This window comes from Calypte anna, chromosome 3 (assembly GCF_003957555.1).
Source record: "Calypte anna isolate BGI_N300 chromosome 3, bCalAnn1_v1.p, whole genome shotgun sequence".
Taxonomy (NCBI): domain Eukaryota; kingdom Metazoa; phylum Chordata; class Aves; order Apodiformes; family Trochilidae; genus Calypte; species Calypte anna.
Window position 1 is genome coordinate 111,768,751 of NC_044246.1, and position 17,600 is coordinate 111,786,350.

The 17,600-nt window shown below is 44.2% G+C and overlaps 1 protein-coding gene across 1 annotated transcript in view; it reads right to left on the reverse strand.

Moving 5' to 3' along the window:
- PKHD1 (PKHD1 ciliary IPT domain containing fibrocystin/polyductin) overlaps nucleotides 1-16,810 on the reverse strand; it is a 272,533-nt gene extending 255,723 nt beyond the window's left edge. Inside the window, exons 1-10 of the mRNA XM_030448416.1 lie at nucleotides 16,665-16,810; nucleotides 15,519-15,637; nucleotides 14,388-14,465; nucleotides 12,148-12,301; nucleotides 11,102-11,201; nucleotides 5,975-6,032; nucleotides 5,210-5,288; nucleotides 2,348-2,422; nucleotides 1,108-1,172; nucleotides 36-75 (exon numbers count right to left, since the gene is read on the reverse strand). Of these exons, the coding sequence (XP_030304276.1) occupies nucleotides 36-75; nucleotides 1,108-1,172; nucleotides 2,348-2,422; nucleotides 5,210-5,288; nucleotides 5,975-6,032; nucleotides 11,102-11,201; nucleotides 12,148-12,301; nucleotides 14,388-14,465; nucleotides 15,519-15,567 (698 nt within the window). The 5' untranslated portion in view covers nucleotides 15,568-15,637; nucleotides 16,665-16,810. The remainder of the gene's footprint in view (nucleotides 1-35; nucleotides 76-1,107; nucleotides 1,173-2,347; nucleotides 2,423-5,209; nucleotides 5,289-5,974; nucleotides 6,033-11,101; nucleotides 11,202-12,147; nucleotides 12,302-14,387; nucleotides 14,466-15,518; nucleotides 15,638-16,664) is intronic.
- Nucleotides 16,811-17,600: the final 790 nt, after the last annotated feature.

The following is a 17,600-nucleotide window of genomic DNA, read 5'->3' on the forward strand; positions in this document are numbered from 1 at the left end:
AAAAAAAATTAAAAAGAGGAAAATATTTTACTCACTTTCCTTTGTTAAACACTGAGAAGCTGACATTGTGGGACCCTGGAGGAAAGAAAAGTAGGGTGGTTTATGGCAGAAATATAGAAGGCTCCATGAAGAATGCATTCTAGAAAAACTTGTCCAGGTGTCCTGGGCCTGATTTTCCTCTTCCTTACACTTTTCTTACAACTATAGAACTGTATTGATTTTGGCATAGTGTGTGTGGAGGAGCTGAGCCAAATACCAGCTTAGGGAGCTTAGAGCATTAGTTCATAGGTAGACACCATAACAGAGTTAACTACAGCTGTTTCTGAACCTGCAAGCTGAATCTCAGGGCCAAGATTTACTTACCCAAAGTACAAGTGTTTAGTGTCATCTTAGACCCCCTGGATCCTTTCTGACTCATTTTTCATGCAAGAAATTTGTAGACTTCCTTCAAGACCTCCATTATCCCCAGAAACCCTCTGGAGCTACCCCAGACACCCAAAGACATCTCCAAAGCTCAGGCTATTGAATTTTATCACTATATGAGAACTGGATATCAATTTCTATTTTATAGCTTTAAGTCAGGTCATCTTTTCTGAGCAGAAAGCTTTCTGCTCAAAGTCTCAGAAAGAAACCAGAAGCTTCTTCAGAGTGCTGGGAAGCAAGGAAAAATGACAGGGGTCCAACCTACTACCAGAGAGACCACAAATAGAAATAGGCACCCAATTTATTCCTCTCTGAAAACAGAGTGGAGTGGTGAAAACAGAGTCCATCTCACTTAAGGAGGAATAAAATAAATTTTAAAATAAACTGAGCAAAAACCACAAATCAAAATGTGCTGTCAGCAATGTTCACATCATCTCTGCCATGGTTTCATGCATCCCTGCTCTTCATTTTTTCCATGGCTGTTCAGAGGATGGGGATCACAGCAGTGGCTGTGTTGAACTGTGGGAAGCCTTGACATGGAGCAGCTTTTCTAGACTCATTCCTGAGCCAAGTTCTTAACCAGGGACAGAGCAGAAACTTGTGATGGAGACCCTCCTGACCACCCTCCCTCTGAAGTTGCAGAAATAACAGAAATCCATATTTTTTTTCTCCCTTTTCACCAACCTATGTGGTTCCCTTCCACCCGGCACTGCAGGGTCCCCCATCCATCCTCTGCCCGAATAGGGTAGCTGTGGAGAGAGACAAAGGACTGTGAGCAAAAAGAGCAAAACACGGTGATAATCACCCAGCTGAGGCTTTGAATTTCCATATCCGAGCTGGTCACACTCAGCTCCTTTTAGAATCAAAGGAGAGAAACAGGTGAGGTTTCTCCTCATCCTCAGCATCCTCAGCATCTTAGGAGGAAACCAGCCAGCAACACCCAGCTCCCCAGCTTGGCTTCTTTACCCTTCATACCAGAACCTAATCCTCAAAATGACCTTAAGAACCCTTATTTGAAGTTAGAGCTGAGGGAACACAAGTCTGGGTAGAAGATGAGGGTGAACATCCAAAGTGTTGCCCTCCTATTTGCACCTCTCACCTTTCTAACCAGTAAATAGGAGGAGGTAACATTTAAACCAGATATTCTGGCATTACACCAACTTTCTGTTCATGCAGTTCTCATCATCAACTCACATTTCCATGTAAATGCCCCTCCTGAGAGCCAGGAGGAATTTTACAATGCTACAAGAGGTGCACTGAGGACTCCAGAAGTCATAGTACTGATTTCTCTGGAAGGAGAATTTTTCCCTTATTCCATCTAAAAGCTGCATCCCTTTCCTAGTGCTGGCAGGCACTGAAAGAAGTGCAGCACTCGTTTAAAAATGCTGCTCTAGAGCCTGGTTGGGTTTTTTGTTTGGTTTTTTTTTTTTCCTGTAGTTCAACAGAGTGCAGGAGCCAGCAGTCTAAAGGGACTCCTGAAATTTATAGAAGGATTCATTAATATCTACAGAAGAACAGTGCTGGAGCCCAGGCATCAGAGCCTTTGCTGTTCAATTTTCAGAGCTTTATTTGCCCAGTTTGGACTCAGGTCAACCCCTTTCAAATTGGTGCCTGTACATGACTGAAGACAATTCATTGACCAAGGTCATAAATCAGCTTGGAAATGACCTTTTTGGTGTCTAAAGAGTTGAACAGAGCAGAGGCAGCCAAGGCATAGGACATCATCTGCAGGTCAGAGAACATTCCCTGGCCACAGAGAGACACCAACCCTCACCCACCCAAAAACCACATGGTCAACCCTCCATGGTCCCTTTTCATCTTAAGCCAAAGTAGAAAACTTCTTCATGAGCCAAGAATTATCTGTGAGCACAAGCTGTGCTGAGCCCTTGCAATCACACAAACCAAAGGGAAGTCAAGAACTAACAAGCTTCCAGCTCTTCTGTCAGCAAAAGAGCAGAGACTGGTCCATCCATCTCCTTCTGCCACAAGGAGGGCTGGTCTAGGAAAAAAAATAAAATAAACAGAGGAGATAAGATACAAAAAAATTCAAAAATGAAATCTTGATCCTGTTAAAATCAGCAGCCAATATTTACAAATGGGACTGGAATTTCCCTTCCCTTGTAGCTAGCACTCATTAACCTCCTAGAAAACTGGGCAAACCCTCCCCTCTTCTCTCATCACCTAACAAAGTGGATTTCTCCAGCACTGTGGGAACTGCACCACTGAAAAAATTGTGGCAGGACCACCTCTGAAACAGCCATGCTAGCTCTGAATGACTTGTTGCCTCCTCCCTGTAGGGAAGGGTTTGTAAGCTGAGCCCCTGAAGAACCATACCCACCCTTACCTCCCAGCCAGCAGCACAACCACAGCATCCTGCTCACACAGCCACCCTGCTTCAAGATGCAGCTCAATCATCTCTTTCATTAAGGAAAAACCCTACAAACATCCTCTGCTAGAAATCATCCAAGCTCCCAGGAGCAAATTCAAGTATCTCCACCTTAAAGAACCAATATTGCAAGGGACAGCTTCCAATGGAGAGGAGGAATCGTGTGGGAGCAATAAATTCAGAGTAAATGGCATAATAAGCAAACACTGGCAATGATTCATAGAATCATAGAATCATAGAATCATAGAATTGGCTGGGTTGGAAGGGACCTCAGAGATCATCAAGTCCAACCCTTGATTCACTACTGCTGCAGTTCCCAGACCATGGCACTGAGTGCCACATCCAGGCTCTTTTTAAATATCCCCAGACACGGAGAATCCACTACTTCCCTGGGCACCCACTCCAATGCTTGATCACTCTCTCCGTAAAGAAATTCTTTCTAATATCCAACCTAAACCTCCCCTGGCACAACTTGAGACCCTGCCCTCTTGTCTTGTTGAAAGTCGTCTGGCAAAAGAGCCCAACCCCCCCCGGCTCCAACCTCCTTTCAGGGAGTTGGAGAGAGTGATGAGGTCTCCCCTGAGCCTCCTCTTCTCCAGGCTGAACACCCCCAGCTCCCTCAGCCTCTCTTCATAGGGTCTGTGCTCAAGTCCCTTCACCAGCCTGGTTGCCCTCCTTTGGACCTGCTCCAGGACCTCGATATCCTTCCTGAATTGGGGGGTCATTCTGAAGTCATTTACCACTTGATTCAAAGTTATTCACCAGGATGGGAAAGAACCAATTTGCAAGACAACAGAGAATTAAGGGAAATATGCAATTAACACCTATAGTGCAAACACTTTACTGTGACCCCATGCTTCAGAGTGTAGTTTTATAAGGTTTTATTAAGAGTTTGCTTTTAATAATCCACTTGCTGATACTGAGATACCTTCCCCTTTAGGTACGAATAGAAAAAACAAATCAATGCTGCAAAATGTTTGGTTCAGCATCACTGACCACTGCATCCCATACAAAGCATGGAAACAGCTGCAAAACACACTCTGAAGTACAAAAATGCTCCTTTTTTTCTGTTTTTTTCTTCCAAATCCTGAGTGGCAGAGTGGTCAAGTCTAAGTTCTCACCTGGTAGGTATTTACTAACACCCCAAAAACAGGCAAATTATTCCTGAGAAGTTACAGTGTGATCCTGTCTGGTATGCTAAGATTTTGAGGTTATTTCCTTTTTGGCCATAGGGAGTTTAAGCTGTAAATGAGTAATCCAGCAGCAGAGCATGCAGGCAAGTCTGACCTGCAGGCAGACAGAGCAACCTTTCTTCTCCCTGATCAAAGGTTTCCCAGTTCCATTAGTAAAACAATAATTAATATTGAACAAAAGATGCTAATGTGCATTCTGGGAGAAAAAAAAAACATAGGGCTGATAAATGGGTGCAGGAATCTGCACTGGACTTTCTTTTATTCAGGCTAGCAGGGAATTTAGTTACTTAGCAAGGGACATTTCCATTCAGGTAGTAGTTAGACTACTAAGTAGTTAAAGTACTAAGCAGTTAAAAAGCACCTGGTGGTCAAATACCTGCTGCTGCAATTTAAATCTCTAACTACTGCCAGTACTCTCCTTCCCTGGCTCCTGAAATTATGCTTAAAATGCCAGCACAGTAACTGGAGAGTAAGAGTGAGTCTTTAAAATATTCACTTGGGCTTTGTTCTTCACTGCCATCAACACTAGAGCAGGGAAATCATCATTCAGTTGTATCTGAGAACACTTCCATCCATATGGAAATGCATGGGACAGGTGTCTGTTCAGCATCCATGCTCATCTCTAATTTCCTGTGCTTCAAGTTGGAGTTAATTGTTTTAATGTACTTGCTTTCCTCTGTTACACATAACCAGAGAAGCAGCAAAAAATTAAAATCAAGCCTTTGCTGAGAACAAGCAAGTGACCAGAGAGGGCTTAAGGAAGTGAAGAACAAAGCTTTTTGTCTCAAAATACTTCTTCTTTGTCTTCTGACTCCCCAGAACATCTGTTTCAAACTAGCAGTTTGTCTAAAAATGCAAATGAAAGGGAAAATTTACTTAACTTTTAGATTCTGACATTATTTTAATGAGTTAAATTTTAATTTGCTCACCAAAAGAAAATCTACAGCAGCCAGATGCAATTACAGTACAGTTCACACTGAGCTGTGATTGACTGTGCTGCCAGTAAACAAACCAACTGGCTTAATGGACCAGTTGCAGTTTGATTAACAAAGTTTGCTGGAGCCCAACTCATGAGCTGCAATAAACCACAAAGGAAGTAAATGGCAATTTTGGGCCAACTGGTTGCAATTTATTGCTGTCAAGGAGGCTGATGGAAGAAACATTGATTTCCAGGGACTGGGCCAGAAAGCAACCTATGGACAATTACCCATCAATATAATCCACACCGAAGTCCAGGGTCTCGTAACTTCCAGCAATTGTCTTCCCATGGATCTCTATTAGATTTCCTATTTAAAAGGAAACAGAAATTGAGTGGTCCTGTAGCAGAGCTACTTGCTCCATGCAGCTCCTCCATGCTGCAAACTGGAGATGATGCATGGGCTTCAACCAAGGAGCACTTGTGTGATCTAAATCACCCAGGCAGCTCTCTGCACTCCTGAGAGGCCAGAATGTTCTGATTTACTTTGGAAATAAACATTGCAGACTTCTCTAAAGAATCCTTCAATTACAACCAGAACAGAAACAGGGAAAAGTCTTCCATATCCCAGTTAACTGTTCAGACCAACATTTGTAACGTTGAAGTCTGATCTAAAGCCCCATTACCAAAAGATCTGTTTGGAACTACACTTTGATCACCTAGCAGCCAATTCTTCTTAAAATTAACACTAATTAGGGTCAGATGACTCAAGAGTTGAAACTGATTGGACCCATCCATCTGCTGAACAACATCTCTCTACTCAGGCAGAGTTGGGCCAAGCAACCTGGTCAGTGTTAACCATTCCTCTCCTACCCAGTGCCTCAGACTCTCTCCCCTTCTGCAAACCCATTTTCCTGTTCAGCATGAACATGGCCATTAAGTTCTGGAGATGCCCATTTTAATCCTCAGCAAGACAGATTCCTCACAAGGAGGAAGACAGGATGGAACATCAAATAATAATGAAAGGGGGCTCCAGCTTCAAGAAAGGTCCCATACCTGGGATGCCAGATGGTGGATTAATTTGGTAAACCACAGGTGTCTGCTCAGCAGAGAACTGCAAAGAGAAATTTGTAGTTAAATGGCAGTTGTTTTCCCAGCAACCCAACAAGCTCTGATTGCTCATTGCTCACAACACAGTTGGCAGCCACTACTCAGAGATTCACATTTTGAATCTGATCTTTGAAGTCAAGCCCTGCTCAGAGAAGGCAGTAAAATACAATAGAATCACAGACTGGTTTGGGTTGGAAGGGACCTTAAAGCTCATCCAGTTCCAACCCCCCTGCAATGGGCAGGGACACCTCCCACAGCCCAGGTTGCTCCAAGTCCCATCCAAACTGGATTTGGACACTTCCAGGAATGGGGCAGCCACAGATTCTCTGGACAAAGTGCCCTTCTTGTGTCCTCTGCATTCAGGGTATAGCTTGCTGCTATTTCTGCATCTTCTTTGTACCCAAACTCTCCACCTTGGCTTGATCCAGAAGATACAGTTTAATACACTATAAAATTTCTTAGCCATGCTTTATATAAAGCCAAGACTTCTATTTTGTCTGTCATTCTGACACCCTTCTTCTTCCCAATAATATACTCTTAGAAACTATTCCTACATCACAATAGAAAGATACTTCAGGCAGCCTTTAGCAAGCTTGTTGGGTAATCTAAAGCAATATATCAAAGAAAATGCTTGTGCTGGCTCATTTTAAGGCCCTCTCCAGCTACCTGAAAGGGCTTGGGAGTGAGATGGGGTCAGTCTCTTCTCCCAAGTAAGCAATAGAACAAAAGGAAATGGCCTGAAGTTGTGCCAGGGGAAGTTTAGATTGGATATTAGAATCAATTTCTTCCCCAAAGGGTTGTCAAGTCCTGGCTCAGGCTGACCAAGGCTTTGGAGTCAAAATCCCTGGACAGGTTTTGAAGATGTGCAGCTGTGATGCTGAGGGCTTAGTGGTTGCTTTGGCAGTGCTGGGCTAGTGGATGGGCTTGATGATCTTCAAAGACCTTTTCCAACCTATGAACCTTTTCCAATTCCATGATAATACATCAGAGGCATCTCTGGGACATTGTCCTCTGAGGAAACAGCAAGAAAATACTGGAAATCTGCTGAGGAGCACAGTTTTTGACTTTAGCAGAGTCCAAGAAGAAGCAGCCCACTTCCAAGTCATCAGCTGCTGGATTTCATTCACCTTACAGGAAAAGCACTTTTCCCATGTCTCCCCATTCCCCAAAGCATCCATTTCTCAGAGCCTTCTCCACACACCTCCAGCCTCCCCACCTGGTTTTGAAGCCCTCTCACTGACACCCATGCTGCTGTCAGCAGAAATCCATTTGCTGAACCAAATCAGGGAGTGATAGGACATGGGGGAATGGATTCAAGCTAGAGGAGTGGAGGTTTAGATTGGAAGTTAGGAAGAAGTTCTTCACCATGAGGGTGGTGAGACACTGGCACAGGTTGCCCAGAGAGGTTGTGGAAGTCCCACCCATCCCTGGAAGTTTTTAAGGCCAGGCTGGAGAGGGCTCTGAGTGACCTGGAATGTGTCCCTGCCCATGGCAGGGGGGTTGGAATGAGATGATCTTAAAGGTCCCTTCCAACCCTGAAAATTCTGTGATTCTATGACTTTCTGGGCTGCAGCAGGTCATGATCCAGGCTGAGAGAGCTGGGGTTGTTCATCTTGGAGGAGAGAAGGTTCTTGGGAGATCTTATAGTGACCTTTCTATACATGAAGCTCCAGAAAAGTTGAGGAGGGACTTTTCACAAGGGTTTGGAGTGATAGGAGTGAGAGGGAACAGTTTTAGGATGAAAGAGGGGAGACCGAGATGAGATCTTAGGAAGAAATATTTTGTGTGAGGGTGCTGAACCCCTGGCCCAGGTTTCCCAGAGAAGCTGTGGCTGCCCCATCCCTGGCAGTGTCTCAACCCAGGCTGGATGGGGCTTGGAGCACCCTGGGCTGTGAGAGGTGTCCCTGGCCATGCAGAAAGCTTGGAATTGGATGAGCTTTAAGGTCCCTTCCAACCCTGAAAATCCTATGATTTTATAAATTAAAGACACCATTGCATTGCACATGTTTGTTGGTTTTCTGCTCCCCTCCTTCCCCCTACCCCCAAGATTTCCTTGAACCTCCTCCCCTTTCAAAGCCCAGTCTTAGCATTTCCTTCTCATTGTCATGGTAAAAATGAATGAGTGGCCACAAATTCCGTCCCTCCAGAGATGACCATTTCTGAGAAGGAAAGGCAACATCACACCATACCCTGAGCTGCAGCTGGTGCTGCAGAAAGCCAAAGAAGAAGAAGAAAGAAGCAGAAAGAAGCCAAAGCAGCATGAAAGCCAGGGCCGATAGCTAACACAAGTCTCCCAAAGCTTTTCAGACTTGTTGCTGCCTGCAGCAGCCTTTTTCAATCTAATGTGAAGGCAAAATTAATTTTTAATACGTATAGCTCCCAGGTTCCAGTCCCAAAACAAAGACACACATTGTGTTTTATTTAGCTTGGAATGTGCCTCATTAACAACATCCCCTGGTGATTTTTCATCAACTCTCTAAGCTAGCTGAACCACCCAATGACTCTTTGGCTTTAATGTGCAATTTACTGAAAATGCCAGGCTCTCCAAGTTAGCAGAGAGGTGGGATGTGACATCTGAGTGCACGAGGCCTCATCCCAAAGCATGCAGCCAGGGTTAAGGTTTCTGCTCGGCAAGAGAACCTGAGAGTATCATAATTAACTGAGCTAATATCACCATAAAAAAATCAGAATTCTCACAGTTGGAAAAGACCTCCACAACCACCACATACTGCAAACATAACCCTACCTCCAAATATATATATATATATACACACACATACATATATATATATATATATAAAACCATATCACCCACCAGAGCATGCCCTCAAGTGCCTCATCTACACAGGTTTTAAATACTTCCAGGGATGGTGATTCCACCACCTCCCTGAGCAGCTCATTCCAATGCCTAACTACTCTCTCAGCAAAGAAATTCTTCCTCACATCTGGTCTAAACCTCCCCTGGTGCAACTTCAGGCCATTTCCTCTGGTCCTGTCATTTCTCACTTGAGAGAAGAGCTCAGTAACCACCTCCCTACAACCTCCTTGCAGGGAGCTGTATAGAGCAACAAGGTCTCCTCTCAGCATCCTCTTCTCCAAACTAAACATTCCTAATTCCCTCAGCCTCCCCTCACAGGATTTGCTCTCCAGACCCTTCCCCAGCTTGGTTTCCCTTCTCTGAACTCACTCCAGCCCCTCAATGTCTTTCTTGGAGTGAGGGGCCCAGAACCGAACACAGCACTCAAGGTGGGGGTCTCACCAATGCTGGGTACATTGGCACCATCACTGTCCTTCTCCTGCTGGCCACACTATTCCTGGTACAAGCCAGGATGCTGGTGGCTTTCTTGGCCAGCTGGGCAGGCTGCTGGCTCATATTCAGCTGCTGTTGACCAACAATCCCAGGTCCCTTTCTTACGCTCCTCCCCCAGGAACCTGCATGAGGTTGCTGTGACCAAAGTGCAGAGCCTGGCACTTGGCTTTGTTAAACCTCATTTTATACCCCACAACCTCCTGAGCCGATGTGGTTTGATAATGAATTCCAAAGGACAAATACTGGTGGGGGGTAATACGTAGATCTCAAGATGAGTAGCAGATACAAAAACACAACTGAGGTCCAATCTTTCCAAATCTTGCTCATCTGAGGTGTGGAAATCCGTCCTGGACAGGGAGAGCTGTCATTCCCTGGAACCAGGAGGTTCAGGAGGAGCTTTCCTGCTCACAGGAGGTGTTCTTGCCCATGGTTACCTGGGAGTGCCAACAGTTAGAAGCAGCTTGAAGGGTAACATCAGAAAAAGCTGGCATGGGGTCTCCTGAGACAGAAGTTTTCTGTCTGTGTGGCATAACTGCAGAGGAAGATTAACTTGGACAAATATTCTTGATTCAGAAAAATTTCTTAGATCACCTCTTAGTCTACCCAGTGCCAGACTGATGAGTGCCTCAATGAACTTAGTTTTAAGGGTGTCCTGGTTTGGGTCAGGATAAAGGGGATTTTCTGTCTTGTACTTCTGCTTCCAGCTCAGTCTCTTGTCAGGAGCTGCACTTCCTGAAATGAACAGCAAGTTTCTCAGTGTCTGCTGCTGGGACTGATCCCACTCCATGGTTATAGTTACAGCTGGAGAATGGGCTGCAGAACCAAGGAACTGCTCAGCTCTGAGGAACATTTGGCCCTCCAGAAGCAGAAAAGGAGTAAAAAGGTCACACTTGAAACCCTCCCTTAGGGAGGAACCGATAGGATAAAAGACCAAACTTGACCAGAGTATTCCATCCATACACCTCATACTCAGGATAAATCTGAGGGATCACGAGGGCCAAATCCCTTCCTGCTTCCCTTTCTTCACCTGTCCCTGTTTGTTTTGGCATCCTGGGAGGATTCCATCCATTCCTCTGCCTGTGCTCCTGATCCATGCCAGCCTGAATCTGTGTGTTCCTGCCTCCAGCTCCCAACTGCTGCTGACCCCAGGATTCCAGCCTGGACTTTCCCAGGGCTGCTCTGCAGCCTTGGTTGTGACATGAGAGTTATTGGGGGAAAGGGGGGAGGAACGTGGGATCAATTTTCCTGTATATTTGTGTAGATTTAGTAATTTTTCCTATTTATCATTGCTGTTCCATTAAAACTGTGTAGTTTAGTTTCCAACCCATCAGTCTCTCTCCCTTATTCTCTCTCCTTTCTTTATCAGGGAGGGGAGGGGGATTAATAGAGAGCGTCTGTTATTTGGTTTGATATCCAGGCCAATGTTAAACCCTGACAAAGGGATAGAAGGAACACCCTAATTTCTTGTCCCAATATTCAATCAGACATACATTCTGAGAGATGATCAGGCATTGGAATGGGCTGCCCAGGGAAGTAGTGGATTCTCCGTGTCTGGAGATATTTAAAAAGAGACTGGATGTGGCACTCAGTGCCATGTGCTGGGAACTGCAGCAGGAGTGGATCAAGGGTTGGACTTGATGATCTCTGAGGTCCCTTCCAACCCAGCCAATTCTATGATTCTATGATATTTCAATATATTCTTTTTGACTCCCCTCAATCCCTTGAATTCTTTATCATCACTTCTATCCTTGCTTGGTAGTTACCTTGAAAGTACATTTTTCTTTCTCCACCTCTGTCAGGTTGTTGATCACATGTCCTTTAAAAAGCACTTCCACAGAGTACAAACCCTCCTGAGGTGAAGGCCTAGGTGGAAGAAAATGTTATATTATTTTTATACAGTGGGTTTTTTTTTCACATATGCCAGGTCCTTCACAGAGTCTCCATTCTTAACAAGGTCACCGAAGCTTCGACTGAGCAAAAAAAAAATATTTGTGAACTCAAAATTTACATATATGAACCCAAACTCTAAAATTAGGATTTAAAAGAAATACGGAGGCACAGCAAGAAATTAGAGTTAAGGGCAGAAAGCAATAGGGTTGCATCAGGACTCTATCCAAATGATACGTTAATGCCAAACACAGGCATGTTCATTAGTGTTCATTAATACTAAGGAATGATTGCTATTCATTAGTATTAAAATAACCCAGGGCTGCCTGGATTTACAGGGCATCTTGGTTCTGGATTGTAAATGAATGCTGCATCCTTAATGCAGAGGGTTGCTCAGCATTCAGAATTAATCCCAAACAAATCAGAGCAGCAAGAGTTGGAAGAGCCCCCTTAGGGTCACCTCACAGACTCTTGGCAACATCCCTGATCTTCCAGTCAAACAATCTTCTTTCAACTTATGATAGGATGGAAATCAGAGAGCTCAGATTGCTCAGCTGGTGCTTAAAACATTTGTTTCTCACTCTACCTGTAAGCACTCTTTATCATCTTGGACAGGTCAAAGAAACCAGAAGCTGGTAAAATCCCCCCTCGTATTTTCTTCTTTTGTATCTAGGAATCAGACCTCTACAAACCTTTGAAGATCTGAGTTTAGCCTCTCCAAGAAGCCTCACTGACCCTCATCCTAATTAGCCTAAAGCTTCATTAAGCTGAAACAAGGATAAATGCAACACAGTTCAGGAGGTGCTCAGGGACAACCAGAGAAGCAGACAGATTATTTTAAACTCTCCAACTCTCTGTACAGACACTAAATGAAAATTAACACATGGCAAGGTCTCACCCACACTGCAGTCCTGGATCATACCTTGTTCTGCATCTTACAGTGGAGAAGTCAAAATGCACAGGAGAGATATCACACGGCAGCCTGGGTAGGTCTGGGGACACCACGGACACCAGGGACACCTCCAGCTGAGATCCACTGGCTGAGGAGGAATGTTCTAGCTGGTGGGATGCTGAGCCTGAGTAATCCAAGTCAACAAGAAGTGCTTTGTGAAGACAGGATCTCTCACATTGTCACATTTGATATTAACATTTTTCTACATGCAACCCATCTTCTCTTTAGGAGTAACACTTAGACCTTCTCATTAGGCATCTTAAAATCATGTTTATGTAATATCTTATTAAGAACAAGTTCATTCCACCATTCAGCTCCATGACTTTCTTTGCCTCTAATACAATGTTTGGTCTCTTCCATCTAGAATCATAGAATTATTTTCGTTGGAAAATACTTTTGAGATCACCAAGTCCAACCATTAACTCAGCACTGCCAAAGCCACCACTAAACCATATCCCTCAGCACCACATCTCCATGGCTATGAAATCCCTCCAGGGATGAGGATTCCACCCCTGGGCTAGAGCCTGACAACCCTTCATAGAAGGAATTATTCCTAAAGCCAAATCTCAACCTCCCCTGGCACAACTTAAGCCCATTTCTTCTTGTCCTATTGCTTGTTCCTTGGGAGAAGAGACCCAATCCCTCTGGCTCCAACCTCCTCTCAGGTAGCTGGAGAGAGGATGTGGTCTCTCCTCAGCCTCCTTTTCTCCAGGCAGAACACCCCCAGGTCTCTCTCCTGGTCAGACTTGTGCTCCAGAGCCTTCCCCAGCTCCGTTGTCCTTCTCTGGATGTGCTCCAGCATCTCAAAGTCCTTCTTGAAATGAGGGGCCCAAAACTGACCCAAGGATTCAATGTGTGGCCTCACCATATTCTACTGCAGAGATTGACACCTATGGGGAGTTTGAATCATCTTAGACATCTACAATGGAAAAAAAGCACCATTGCCCATGGATACTTAAAACACCCACAAAATTATTCTGTTTGATATGATCTTTGTAGTTGTTTCAGTCTTGCCCAGTTTTGCTGACAGGACCTCAAGTTGTCCTGTGCTACAAGGTGGACCTGTTTATCCCATTTCTGTAGAGTAAGGTGTCCAAAGACTCAAAGACTCCTTATCTTCACAAAGTCAAGCTTTATCAGAACATCCTCTAAGATGCTCAACTCCTGTAGTATAATCAAATAAAACCAGAAATGAAGAAGGCTGACAAACAGCTCTCCCTCTGCTCAGCTTCATGGGTGGTTCCCAACTTAGACTCACTTTAAATGACAGAGTTTTCTTGATTTGTAGCAAACTGTATATTCTCTCCTGGGCACAGGAAGGTTTTTCCCCTTCTCCCAAAGCCTGGATATCTGCTCTCCCCCCAAAAAAACCAACAGCAATCCTTCTCTGCTTGAACAGTGAGTTCCCAGTTGTGACTGGTTTTGCTATTGGGGAAATATCTGTCCTAAAGACCTGAGCTTCCATTCCATCATGGCTATGGGAATGCTCAATATTCAAATGTGACCAATACCATTCATCATGGTGATAAATGAGCAAGTGTCAGAACTTGAACAGCTAAATCAAACAGGCAGCTGACTCAGAAACCAATTCTCTTCCCAATGGATCAATATTCAGCCCTATGGAAAAAATCAGACTTAACTTTGTACAGCTGAATTTAGGTCCAGCTGACCACAACATATCAATTTCTGTGATTTTCACTCAAATCTCATGCTTATCATTGGTGTTTTTAAGGCTCCAGCATCACAGGACCTTCAGATTTTCTTCAAAAAATGAGTAGTAAGGAAGAAATTTCTAGCCCTATGTTTACAAAGGCAGAAATCTGACTTCATTCACTTAGAAAGAATTTAAAAACAAGCAATCAGCAGCAATATCTTATAAAGTAACAATTCTTTAGTGTGAGGATAGTGAGGCCCTGGAACATGTGTTGCAGGGAAGCTGTGGCTGCCCCATCCCTTGGAATGTTCAAGGCCAGGTTGGACGGGCCTTGGAGCAACCTGGGCTCTGGGAGGTGTGACCAGGACAGGGGGGTTGGAAGTGGATGATCTTTAAGGTCCCTTCCAACACAAAATGTTCTATGATTCTATGAATTTCAAGTCGATTTCATGTTATGGACCCCACATTTCTGTTGCTTAGGGTTTGCCACTCCAGCCACAAATCTCTGAATGTCACTGATACTGTGACAAATGCTTTAGAAGAGCTTAAAACTCACCATCCAGGCTGACAGTAATCCAGGTTCCTCCAGCAACACTGCCTTCTCGGGGCTCAATGAGCAGTCCTGTGGCTGTCACTGCAACAACAACCCAGCTACATCAGGCTGAAGTCTAATGCAAGCATCTAAAATATCTCCTGCAGGACAAAACAGTGTTCTGACACCTGGCTTTGTCATCCCACCCTTCAACTCATTTCTATTTCTCAGACTTCCAGATTAGTCAGAATGTTCATCCTTTTTTTCCCCAGTTGTCTCCCCTTCTTCCCCTCATGGGTGTTTTGATGTCTTCAGGACTTGTGAACCAACTACAGTCTGAGCCTCTTGTCATCCCCAAAAATTAACACAAGAAATCTCATAGTTATTACTCCAGCTCTCAAAAAAATATGTTTGCCCACTGCTATTTGCTGTAGCAAACTGAGGGTTGTCCACAAAATATATAGGGTCTTCTGACTGCAAGACATCTTGTCCAGCTCCTCCTTGCTGAAGGATTTTCAGAGAAAAATGCAGGACTGGAAAGGAACTTCTGCTCCAGGAAATTAAGTCATCTCTAATTTGCTACAGTGCCTTTCATAAAGGCATCAAATTCTTAAGGTGATTTAGAATTTATTTTGGGGACCCTGGTCCTCTGAAGCTACCAGAGATGAGGTACTGGATAGTTTCTTTTTTAGTGGCCAAATATTAGGATTTTGCAGAAGCCTTTTTATAGTGATACCCAGTTTCCTATTTAGCATTTCAGGAGCTGGGCAGCTTCTTAGCTGCACATGAGAGCAATTTCACCCAAGACAACTGTTGATCACTGAAACCAAATATTGGACATACTTGCATTGTGAACCCTTAATGTCAACATGCAAACACTAAAGTTACTATCAGGAAGTGAATGAAAACCAAGAGGCATGAGATGAACTTGGACTGAACAGGGACTACTGACAACAAACCCACACACCCACCCAGAAACCTCCACTGGCTATGGAAAGAGGGCCATGAATACCTACTGGGAAGGCTGTAGCCAATATCCCATAATATTCAACACCTTTTAGAGGTGCTTCCCCATGTCTCTCTCTCACAATCAGCCTGTATCCAACCAACTGGCAAAAGATTTTGCAGCATGGTTGAAGAGCACCCATCACCCACCTGCAAAGCAGATCAGCTCAGCGCTCAGAAAGGATCCCCAAGGGCTCATCTTGAACTTTGGGTGGGCACTTCACAAGAGACTGGCTCCACCATCATGGCTTGGGGTTTGAGCACCTTCCCTGTAATTTTCAAATAAACCCTATTTTATTTCTTTCTTTTATTTCAAACTTGTTTTATTTCTCCAGTTTGCAGACCTGTGTTACAGCAGACAAGACAGACTGCAAGCTGGAATCAGAGGGCAAACACTGAAGAGTGTCTGGTGGTGGTCCCCCAGGAAAGGCAAGACTTGTAGCAAAGCTGATAGTTTTTCAGATGATTCCCCTCAAAAGACTTGATGTTTCTATGGTTAAGATCACCAAGATACTGTAAATAATGATGACCAAATCTGAAAAAACTTCCTCAGAACTGCTGAGTGAGAGCAGGAATAGACAGGGCTGCACAGTGGGAGAACTCTGCTTTAGCATCCTAGGAAAGATGCACCAGGAGAGTGACACTGGGCATAATTTACCCCATAACTATGGCAAATACAGTGTCTCCATCAAGTAAACTACTACCACTTGCAGCAAAGCACATACATATCAAATACATTGGGAAACAGATCCCAGTGAAGTTGGAGTGAAGTTGGAGACCACTGACCATTTCAGATGGCTGCAATGCCAACACCTTCAAGAACACATCAGTTTTGTAGCATACTTAGAGCCCCCATGCAATTTACTCATTTTATCACCCTGCCTTAACCCCCAAGAAGCTGTGGATAAGAAGTAAATGACCTTCCATAACAGCCCACAGCAACCTGGCAAGTAAAGGGCATCTGTTAATGGTCACACCTGATAGGTTTGACCAGCCAGCAGAAACAACACATGCATCCAACATCAGGAATTTCCTGCTTTTTCCTTTCAGGTCTGAACACAAGAATAACTAGGCTGTAGTAATACAACAACATAAAGTAGTAGCAATAGTAGCTTCTATTACCTATTGTAGCACAAGAGTTGCTATAGCTGCTTGGTCTCTACTTCTTACAACATTTGCAAGGGTCAGAGTTTTTTGCTGCATGCAAACTTTACATTTCAAAACATGCTCAAACACTAAAAAATAATTTATAATTACTTCTATTATTCTTACTAAACCTTTTCTACTATTACCTACCTTATTCCATTTGTTCTTCTTCCATTCCTCCAATGAATGGAGTGCAGAGGTTTCAATACCAACATGATTGCTCCATCCCTTTGACACCAACTCTACTGCAATTTTCAGTCTGAAGTTGGGTAAGACACTCAGCTCTGGCCCCTAGTGGGACTGAACCAACCAGACTAGTTTCTCAGAAGGCTTAATGCCCAACACAGGCACCTCAGAGCCTTCCTTTGCATGTGCTTAATTATTAACCTAAGCTACTTGCTGCTATTAACTGTTTTGGTGCAAGTCTTTAATTACCACAGTGAGAACAACCTTGAACATTTTCTTCCACAGGACAAGATCCTCCAATAGGAAGATTATGAGTCTATTTTATCCTCCCTCTCCCCCACAACATGACAAAAAAAAAATGGTTTCTTGATATGCTGGTATCCATCTGCGAACAGCTTTCACAGCAGTTGACTTAAAATTATAGAAGCACAGAACCACAGAGTGGTTTGGGTTGGAAGGGACCTTAAAGCTCATCTTGTTCCACACCCCCTTGCCATGGGCAGGGACACCTCCCACAGCCCAGGTTGCTCCAAGCCCCATCCAACCTGGGCTGAGACACTGCCAGGGATGGGGCAGCCACAGCTTCTCTGGGAAACCTGGGCCAGGGGCTCAGCACCCTCACAACAAAGAGTTTTTTCTTAAGATCTCACCTAAATCTACCAAGGCTTCTTTATATACTTTTAAATCAACTTTTCCATAGTATTCCCAACAGCGTCTGCATTTGGCAGGAATTCTGCCCAAGGAGTGTTCAGATCCCTCCCACATCACAAGTGCTCTTTATACAGCCAGTGGAGAAAGAGTGCACTCACACAGTGTCATTCAACCCATGGAGAACCAGGATGAGTAGACACCAAGATGAGTGGAGAGGCTGACACCCCAGAAGAGAAAGCCACCCTCCAA